We start from the raw sequence: 9,624 nt of genomic DNA on the forward strand, positions 1-9,624 counted from the left end.
CTAATCAAATAAAATCTTAATATGAGACTAAAAGAATTATATATTACGAGATTATAGTTACGAGTGTATATAGGTTACAGTAGCTCCCTCACCTTTTTTAACACAAAAAATAATTAATATTATTTATTTTACTCTAAAAAAATGCAACTATTAATAGAAAAAATGCAATATTAACCATTAATCTTATTTTGTGTAGCATTTTTAAATGAGGAGAAAGCATTACACAAATTAAATAATTATTCTTTAATTTTGGGAATTTTGTACACCGATGAATTTTAATAAATCTTGAACTTGATATTTCATTCCAACATGCAGAACAAGAACTGAATAAATTCAAATTTAAATGAAAATATAAATGACATAAAGGATACCTAAAGAGCAAGACCATTCCTGGCAAGTTAATATTCAAGAAACTTACCTAGAACTAGAAGGTTAATAGAGAAAGAAAATGAAGAGAGGAAAAAGGGAAAAAATCAAATCAAATTGCATGTGAAGAGCTATATCATCCTCCTATCAAAGTGCAGAAAGCAGGGAAGCTGAAAACGGTTTGTTCAACTGTCAGTAGTAACCATACCTAAATTCATATTCAACAACTGAACTAAAGCTCAGATTTGTGGAAATTGAACATTCGACATTGTATTAAATAAATAAAGTAGATGGTTAATTATATATAACACACATGGATTTGTTATTTTGTTGAGAAGTCTTTAGGTTTGGAAGCTTACATAATGCCTCTAGCAAGAAACCTTGCCCCTCCATCATTGGCGACTAGAAGAAACATTCCAACTTTGTGATTTATAAGGGTCGGGCTGCAACACATGAACAATAATGATAACCAAAACCTCAGGTTCTATCCATTAAGATACAGTTGATGGTGGTCATCTTCATTTGCATAAGGCCATAGTGAGAGCGACACTGAACTTGCTCGAGTCTGTCATACAAAACCAGTTCTTCCCAATTTCCATAGTAAAAGATCATCTGTTTCAGTCCCAGGTTCACACACATCATCATTTAGCAACATAGCATAAGAAAAGACAGTGAGAAAGATGTTGGAACAGCAACTTGCTCAAGTCCAGGATACAAAATTCATCCTTCCAAATTTTCTCAGTTAGAATGATCATTTGGCCATCAGCTCCCAGCTTAATACATGTGACAAGACGTGACATGTCAAAGTTCGTGTTCCTTCTTTTGGGGACTTTCATAGTTTTGTCATGATACATCTATAAGAGAATTTCCAAGTCATGAGTACTTCAACTTCTCATTGTGGTATGGCACTGATACCTGCAGCCATATATCTCACTTCACTGCCCGAACCCCAACAGTTCTTACACGGAACCGATACTGAGGCGGAGAATCTTCATCATCTTCTTCGTCATCCTCTTCACTTGAGTCATCCTCAACTCTATCCCAACGAGCATAATCCAAAGCAGAGTGGCCCTTTGGTTTTGGAATTGCTTGCCATCCCTTGGAATGCTGGTCAGATGATTCCTTCTTCCTCTGTGCTTGAGCTATAACTTCAGCAGCAAGTGTCTTTCTAGGCTCAACCTTCCGCTGTGCTTGGGCAATAACTTCAGCAGCGATGGTCTTTCTCGGCTCAAACTTTTGCTCTCTACTTATTTCAGAAGACCAACTGTTCTTTGGTATTTTAGGCACATCAACTTCTGGATTAACAGTAGTTTTACAAGGCTGAGTTTGCTGATTATTTCTTGCTATTGCTGTAGCTGCATCTTCTTCTCCACCTTGTTCTTCCTCATGTCTACATAGTTCTGCTTCATCTTTTTCATCCTCTTCTTCCAGCTCAGCATCAGATTCAGGTATTGGGGCAAGAGACTTTCCTTAAACAAAACCAAATACTTTCTTTAACTGACAGCAGGAGATCAATAATACAAAATTGGAATGTTAGCCAAGGACCATTACTTATTAAATTAGATTTAGCAACAGTTTTGCAGATTAAGAAACACGGCAACAGATGAAATTCCAGATGCATATATCTTCGATCAAAAGCAAACTTCTCAGGCAAAAAAGGGTTTACCTGATCCTAGTTGAAGTTTAAGCAACCCCAAATATTAAGCATATTTATGCAGTTTAAGGAAGCGGCTTAAGACACAAATGATATCATGTTAGTGTAATAGAACAGGCAACGGGCATGAGGTAATATCTTCTTGGATATCTATTTGATGACATTCAATTACATGGAAAAATAAAATAAAATAGGAAATTAGAGTAAACTCTATAAAAGAATCGTCTGTTATGCAGATCTCAAGTAAAATTCACAAGAGGACTGCCAGATTGGGACACACATGATCTCTACCCAAGGATCCACATTGATTTCATATTCTAAATTACACCTTCAACACATGACAGGGAATAAAAATTCAAAAATCTCAGCAAAAGTAGCATGTGGGTACCAATTGAGTCCTCAACCGAGCTTCAAGATTTCGATAAACTTCTGAAGAGGGGTTCAACTCCATAAGCCTGTTGACATCAAAGAGGGCGGAGTGATACTCCTTGAGGGTGACCAGCGTCTGCGCCCGCAGCATCAGCGCTCCAGCGTGCTTGTGATCAAGCTCGAGCACGGATGTGCATTCTTCAGCTGCCTACAATGGAAGTGATAGCTATAGTTAATTGAAGGGTATATCAACTCCACCTCACGAAAATGCAATAACCTGCTGTTACATTTAGTTTATTTTAAACCCAACTCTAGTTGCTGTTAATTTCCCTTCGGGCCACGAATGATTTGCGCCAAAACTACCCATTAAAGAATACATATATATATAGAGAGAGAGAGAGAGAGAGTACCTTTTTGAAATCGTGCAATTTTAAAAAACAAGCAGCTCGGTTACTATGCAAAGCGATCTTCTGGGCCTTGGTTTTGGCCATGGAGAGTGCCTGTGTATAAAAGCCTAGCGCTTGCTCGTACTGTCCGTCTCTGAACATCTGATGAGCTGTGTCGATCTCGTTCAACGGGACAGATGCCATGAGAAGATAAATGAAAAGCCAACCTCCGCCGCTGGAAACAGAAAGCTAGAAATCCAGAGCTACGAAACAGGATATGATTGAGACAGCAAATTTCACAGACAAAGGAGAAGAAAAGAATCGGAGAGCGAGAGAGAGAGAGAGAGAGAGAGAGAGAGAGAGGGAGAGAGAAGGAAGAGCAATTATTTAGAGCATTGTGATTAGTGAAGCATAACGCATATGAGACACGGAATTTCTTCAATTTACCGAGTTGGGTTTGAATTCTGATTTATTAATGATTTAAATTAATGTGCTTTTTTTTTTTTTTTTTTTGCGTGCGTTACGTGTAATGTTTAGTTTGCTTTGTCTTTAAAAAAAAAACAAAAAGAAAAGAAGTTTGAAATTGTAGGTAACAGGTGGTTATTTTCAAAAGACAACATATTATTTTAATTTAAAAATAGAAAACTTAAAATTTACTATTTTAAAAAAAGTTCTTGAAAGAGTTTAATCTTTATTTTAAAATTTAATATATGTTAATTACACAAAACTTAGAACAATATATTAAATTTATTTTAGTAATATTTAAAATAATATTATAAAAAAATTAATTTTATGTTAACCTTTCAATATTTCAATTGTAATTTCAAACTTGAATAAAAATTTAATTTAAAAATAAAAATTCAATTTAGTGTTAAAAGTATATAGAAATAAATTTAAACAAAATTAAAATTAAAATCATTACGAAAGGTACTTTCATATACTCTCTGTGTGTTACAAAATTAAGGTAGAAAATATATTTGTACTCCTTAAGTTTATTAAAAAAATTTAATGACATCTTAATTTTTTAAAATATTTTGTAATATATTTAAATTATTCAAAAAATAATATAATATTCAATATATAATAAGTTTTTAAAAATATCTTTAAATCAATTTAAATTAAAAAATAATTAAGTTAAAATGAGATTTTTTGTGGTGTCAAAAATATAAAATAAATTTTAATTAGACATTGTGTATGATTCTTATTATTAGATTATTGACTGATAATAATGAATTTACACAATAATATGGAGCTTATAAATACATATTAATATATGCATAATTCATACTATTTTATATTAAAATTGTCAGGTTATATTAATTATACTTTTAAATTAATTATATTTTTAAATAAATTATGTATGTTACCGTATTAAAGTTTTGGATGGTACAAAATATTTTGATAAAATTTAAAAGTATGAATATATATTTATTCAAGATTAAAATTATTGTTTGCGGGCCCAAATTGATTCGCTGATGTATTGGGCCCTTTTTGTTTGTCCATTATTAATGCAAGGGGCTTTATTTTCTCCGCATAAAATATGTTTTTATAGAAAAATAATTTTTTCTTGAAAGTATCATTTCTGAATGATTCAAATTGTAGGAGTGTTAAAAACGATTAAGTAGCAGTAGGCTTGAAAAAAACATTCGTCCAAAAAAAAAAAATTAAATTATTTGAATGATATAAATCATGGATGCAAATTAATATTCCTTGTATGGACGGATGTTAGATGATTCGTGAAGGCAATAATTAAAATGATCACAGACAAAGATAATACAACATTATTTAAGAATTTTAAAATTTAATTATACAAAAATATCATTTTAAAATAGTAGAAGGTATTATCCCCTTAAATATACATAATAAAAAAAAGAACATAATTTCAAATTTATTTATGAAAGTCACTAGCTTTCATCGCCATTTATGCAGTCAAAAATAAATCCAAGAATAATAATAAGCGCAAAATTAATTAAAAAAAGAATTATCAGATTTTCCATACGTGTATAGATATTACACAACTTCATAGCTGAACCTCATATGCCTTAGATTTCACCATATGAAGTACTGCTAATTACGGTTTTTTACAAATAGAAATAATGCGTTGAGACTGATCTGCTAAAACCAGACCATGATTATAATCACCACATTCAATTTAAATCTCAAAATGGCAACAATACCGAACTATTCAGAGAATTCCACCCTGTATCTCAATTGGAAAAGGGAGGAGTTGCAAATGATAATGCAGCCTCACCTTTTTAAGAAGAGTAACTGGAATTTAATAATTCTTTTCACCCAGTGAGACACAAGAAACAAATTTTTACGTGCCACCAAATCCGTCTTGACTTCATGTCCCAGGATCTAGGGGAAAAAATCCCAAGGACTTGATTCAATAAACAGTATCTCTTGATGGTTTAAAACAAAAAGAACCAAATTATAGAATTTTGATCATACAAGAGCTACAATATTAATCAATCCTACAAGTGGGTGGAGTTTTTACCTGCAGCTGAAGGCTAAATTTCCTCCCCCTCCTATTTTGAATCATTCTCATCAAGTACGGACATTGAATTTTGCAGAATTTCAGCTGCAGCATCAAGTTCCTGCTCTGTTATGATCAAAGGAGGCACAAGCCTCACAATATTTCCCTTTCCAGCAGTTAATACTAGAAGACCAGCGTTTCGACAAGCATCTACAAGAGGTGAGGCTGGCACATCCAACTCAATTCCAATAAGCAGTCCTTGTCCTCGAATTTCTTTCACATGTGAGTTTCCACCTAGCCTCTGATTTAAAATTTCTTTGAAGTACTGCCCCTTTTTAGACACACTGACCAAGAAAGCTGGTTTCAATATTTTTTCTAGAACAGTAAGGGCTGCATTACAGACAAGAGATCCACCAGCAAAAGTACTTCCATGGTCGCCATAATTTATTGCTGAAGCAACTCTTTCAGTCACCAACACAGCTCCAATGGGTAAGCCTCCAGCGAGTGGTTTGGCAAGCGTCATTATATCCGGGAAGACACCATATGCTTCATGGGCCCATAGGTATCCAGTTCTGCCTAGACCACATTGCACCTGCCAAGCAACAAACAGAGTTAAGACAGTCCTTTTTTTTATTAATTTTTCATGAACTTGAAACAAATTATTGCCAAAAATGAATTTCAAGGAAAGTTAATAATAGTTTCATAAGCCAAAGCAGTAAAAGCACTTTAATTCTGATAAATTGATCACATTAAAAAGAAAATTCCATATGCAAGCTGTTGTGTGTTAGAGGAAGAAGTTTAGAAAGAAAGAATGAGGAGGAGTTTCTAGGATAAAGATAGAACTAGAAGTAGTTAATAGAAAGAGAGGAGAATAAGTGGCAGGAAAGGCAGTTAAGTGGTTGTGAGTTGTTATTAGCAATAACAGATTCTGCTAAGTTACTGAGAAGTACCAATCTCAGTAGAACTGTAGAAGATATCTTGCAATTCATTCCAAAAAATTATCAAAAGCTATTATTTCTCACTTCTATCTTTCTCTCTTTCCTTTGTCTCTGTTCCCTCATTTCTCTTCTACTCTTTGTTAGTCTCTCCAGAACTCTAAGACAAGCTGATTGTAGTTTTAACCACCAGAAATAAGCCAACACCAAATTAGCTCAAGGTGTACCAGTATGATTAGGAAAATAAAACAATAAAAGTAGAATGTGCCTCTGCATTGAGTGCATGAAATCGCAAATTGCAATTTCTAAAGCATTTACCACGAAATCCAAACTTTAGTGTGTTTTGTCCAGCTGTTGGTTATAAATGCTGCTGAATAAATGATTACCTCATCAAAGACCAGAAGAGCCCCAGCATCATCACAAACAGAGCGCAAGAACTCTAAAAATTCCTTTGTTGCACTGTAGATGCCGCCTTCACCTTGTATGGGTTCAACAAAAACTGCAGCCGTTTTCCCACGTTGAATTAATTCTCTTGTTGCATTTATATTTCCATACTCCAAAAAAGTCACTCCAGGCATGAGAGGTTCAAAAGGTGATCTATACTGTTCTTTGCTGGTCAGGGCAAGAGCACCCATAGTCCTCCCATGGAAGCTATTAGAAAAAGATATGAATTCAGTGGCTGGCTCTGCATCATTAGGATTTGAGTATCTCTGGTACTTCCTAGCAAATTTGATAGCTGCTTCATTTGCTTCTGTTCCAGAATTTGTGAAAAACACACGATCAGCAAAAGAGCAAGCTACTAGGTGCTTAGCAAGTTCCACCTGCATTAATATCATAACTAATTCTCAGCATCGAAAAGGCTTAGCATACCAATTCACACAAAACCTGCTTATGCAATGTCTGAATAACTACACAGTCAACACATCATTTTAGTGCCCATAAAAGAATAAGGGAAACAGAAACAAGTTGCCTCTTTTGGAAAACTTGCTTATGTAAACTTTGCTTTGTGTAATGATCTTTTCTTCACATTTAGAGATTCTCAACAATTCTTAGTTCCATGTGGATGCAAGCTTAAAAAATTCAAAACCAACATGTTCTAACTATCTGGGGAAACAATAATGAAACTTAGTTTAAGAGCTAAAAGAAAATCAGAACATTGGGAACCATGGAAATCATTTAACCTGAGGAATGGAATAGTAAACATTGCTGACATGGGTCAACACGTTAGCCTGATCAACCACAGCTTTGACCCAATCAGGGTCACAATGCCCCAATGCATTCACCGCAATTCCCGAACTGCAGTCCAAATACTCTCGCCCTTCAACATCATATAATTTACAACCCTTGCCACTGGCCAGCACCACCGGCACTCTCGCATACGTCCCTACTATAAACCTCCCTTCCGCCTCCATCACCTCCTTGCTCTCTCTGACCACCGCAATTTTCCCGGAACTTTCCGGTGCTTGCACGTCCACATTAAGACAAGAGGTGGCGATTGGTTTCCGGCCGTTGAATCTGAATATTTGTCGTGGCCATTCTCCGCGGTCTGGATGGACTAATTGGCGGAAATTGAGTGATTGGCAGACTGTAGCGTTGGAACTAATTAGTAAAGTCATTTTTGTTTTAAGCTGCAACTCAAAATGTAATCATATATCAGGAACATTGCAGAAAACAGATATCAAGCACTAATTCAATCCAATGAAAGATAAAGTTGAACTGAGATTTCTCACCTCGGTGGAACCGATAGACGAGCAAGATTCAGGTTCTTAACTAACAGATTGCAAACTTCAGGCACCCAGTTCTTGTTAATTTACTGAACAAGCATCAGACTTTCGCTTCAGTTGCTCGAGTCCTGTGGCGGCTCTGCAGGTTATAATGCTTCGTTGTTCGCGAGTGAGAGAGAGGGAGAGGAGAGAAGGAATTGATGGTTGGGGCTCGGCCTTGCGGATACGTTGGCCCTAATAGGTAACAATGCAGTGGTATATGTATATGTACAGGATCAGCCACCTTTGAGAGATCCGGGATAAAATGTGGGCCATCTTTTTTTTTTAATTAAAAATGGGATCTTTTTATTCGAAATAAATTTAAATAATTAATTATTTAAAAAATACGACTTGTGAAATACACATTACGCTATTAATATTGCAAGTTTTCATATGAACATAATGAAAAAAAATTATTATTTTCCACTACTCTCTTTATCTTTTCAATTTTATTCTCTCTTTCTTATTTATTTTATTTATAAAAAAATTATAACATCATCTTATTAGCTAAAATCTAACCATGGAATGAAAACACATGTATAAGATCTAAAATTTAAATGGTCCAGGTTAACAGTATATTTTTATTTTAAATTAATCAATAATAATTTAAAATATTAATTAAAAATAAATTTGTATGGTTAATATAGAGTATATTAATTAAAATTTTTTAATTAGAATATATATATTAAAACACGAAACTTTTAATTTTTTTTGCCACTGGTTCTTGTAATTACTTATAAATAATAATTTATATTTTAATAAATAATCTTTATTATAACTACTTGCAAATAAAAATATATAGTTTATAAATTTATGTCTAAATATATTTTTATTTTTAAATAAGTCATTATATCTTATAAATTTGTGACTCAATATTATAATTATTTCGTATATATTTATATATTTTTAAAATTGTTCTCTGAGTATTATAATAGTTTAAGAATATTGAAGTAAATTAAGTTATTTTTAAGAAAAATGATTTTTTATTTTCAAAATGAGAAGTTTTTTTTTTCATTTTAAAAATTTTATAAGACTTATATATATATTTATTAATATATTTTTATTTTTAAATTAAAATTACAAAATGAAAAAAAATATTTGATTTGTACAAAAGTTATTTTTTATAAAAAAATTTATAATATATAAAAAAAGTAGGATGGGAGGATATTAGAATTATCTGTAATGCTCTTGATATAGTTTAGTATTATTACGATAAAAATGTAATTCACTAAATGAATAAGTTTGAAAACTATAATTACTTTTTAAAAATTGTAATTAATTTTCTTTAAAAAAAATAATATTAAAAATATGAAAAATGAGTGATCTTTTTTTTTTCCCTTGACCAAGAAAAATGAGAAATCATATGTTAAAAACGTATTAATTGATTTTTAAAAATAAAGAAATACATTTTAAAAGTTGTTTATTATATATATTAATAAATAAAGTAAAATATTTTTATTTTTATTTATAAAAGTAATAAATTAACTACAAATTTACATTTTAATTAGTTTAATTAATATTATTATTCCATTAATCTATTTGTAATACTATAACACAATTCATATAAGTATTTCTGATGAATTCTGAGTTCAACTCATCCCCGTTTAGGGCCAGACCCATGAAAATAGCTTATTACTTAAAGATTCTCAAGTCATTCACGCCAGCGGGGTCCAGT

General features: G+C 32.5%; 2 protein-coding genes across 4 annotated transcripts; both read right to left on the minus strand.

Moving 5' to 3' along the window:
- Window positions 1-556: 556 nt before the first annotated feature.
- On the minus strand, window positions 557-3,169 carry LOC110618167 (FK506-binding protein 59). The gene is made up of 3 exons (XM_021761250.2): window positions 2,800-3,169; window positions 2,409-2,597; window positions 557-1,830 (listed from the first exon to the last, which is right to left on the minus strand). Exons 1-3 carry the CDS (start codon window positions 2,977-2,979, stop codon window positions 1,297-1,299), a joined length of 903 nt encoding a protein of 300 aa, XP_021616942.1. The 5' UTR covers window positions 2,980-3,169; the 3' UTR covers window positions 557-1,296.
- Window positions 3,170-4,734: 1,565 nt separating this feature from the next.
- On the minus strand, window positions 4,735-8,151 carry LOC110618231 (acetylornithine aminotransferase, mitochondrial). Of its 3 annotated transcripts, XM_021761359.2 has the most exons (5): window positions 7,917-8,151; window positions 7,368-7,814; window positions 6,573-7,007; window positions 5,273-5,843; window positions 4,735-5,133 (listed from the first exon to the last, which is right to left on the minus strand). In XM_021761359.2, the coding sequence occupies exons 2-4, from the start codon at window positions 7,800-7,802 to the stop codon at window positions 5,304-5,306; spliced, it is 1,410 nt and encodes a 469-aa protein (XP_021617051.1). In that variant the 5' UTR covers window positions 7,803-7,814; window positions 7,917-8,151; the 3' UTR covers window positions 4,735-5,133; window positions 5,273-5,303. The 3 variants fall into 3 exon arrangements, with proteins under 3 accessions (XP_021617051.1, XP_021617052.1, XP_021617050.1); XM_021761360.2 differs by having other exon boundaries at window positions 4,987-5,843; window positions 7,368-7,771; XM_021761358.2 differs by having other exon boundaries at window positions 4,987-5,843.
- Between the last annotated feature and the right edge of the window lie 1,473 nt (window positions 8,152-9,624).

The sequence above is a fragment of the Manihot esculenta genome, chromosome 6 (assembly GCF_001659605.2).
Source record: "Manihot esculenta cultivar AM560-2 chromosome 6, M.esculenta_v8, whole genome shotgun sequence".
NCBI lineage: Eukaryota > Viridiplantae > Streptophyta > Magnoliopsida > Malpighiales > Euphorbiaceae > Manihot > Manihot esculenta.

Excerpts from the sequence above, each read along its gene's own strand:
- LOC110618167 (XM_021761250.2), bottom strand. The coding sequence starts at position 2,979 with ATGGCATCTGTCCCGTTGAACGAGATCGACACAGCTCATCAGATGTTC. Across the intron at positions 2,598-2,799 it reads AATTGCACGATTTCAAAAAG|GCAGCTGAAGAATGCACATC; the intron begins GTACTCTCTCTC and ends CTTCCATTGTAG. Across the intron at positions 1,831-2,408 it reads CTCGGTTGAGGACTCAATTG|TCTCTTGCCCCAATACCTGA; the intron begins GTACCCACATGC and ends GTTTAAGGAAAG.
- LOC110618231 (XM_021761359.2), bottom strand. The coding sequence starts at position 7,802 with ATGACTTTACTAATTAGTTCCAACGCTACAGTCTGCCAATCACTCAAT. Across the intron at positions 7,008-7,367 it reads TTTACTATTCCATTCCTCAG|GTGGAACTTGCTAAGCACCT; the intron begins GTTAAATGATTT and ends ATATTAATGCAG. Across the intron at positions 5,844-6,572 it reads CTCTTCTGGTCTTTGATGAG|GTGCAATGTGGTCTAGGCAG; the intron begins GTAATCATTTAT and ends GTTGCTTGGCAG.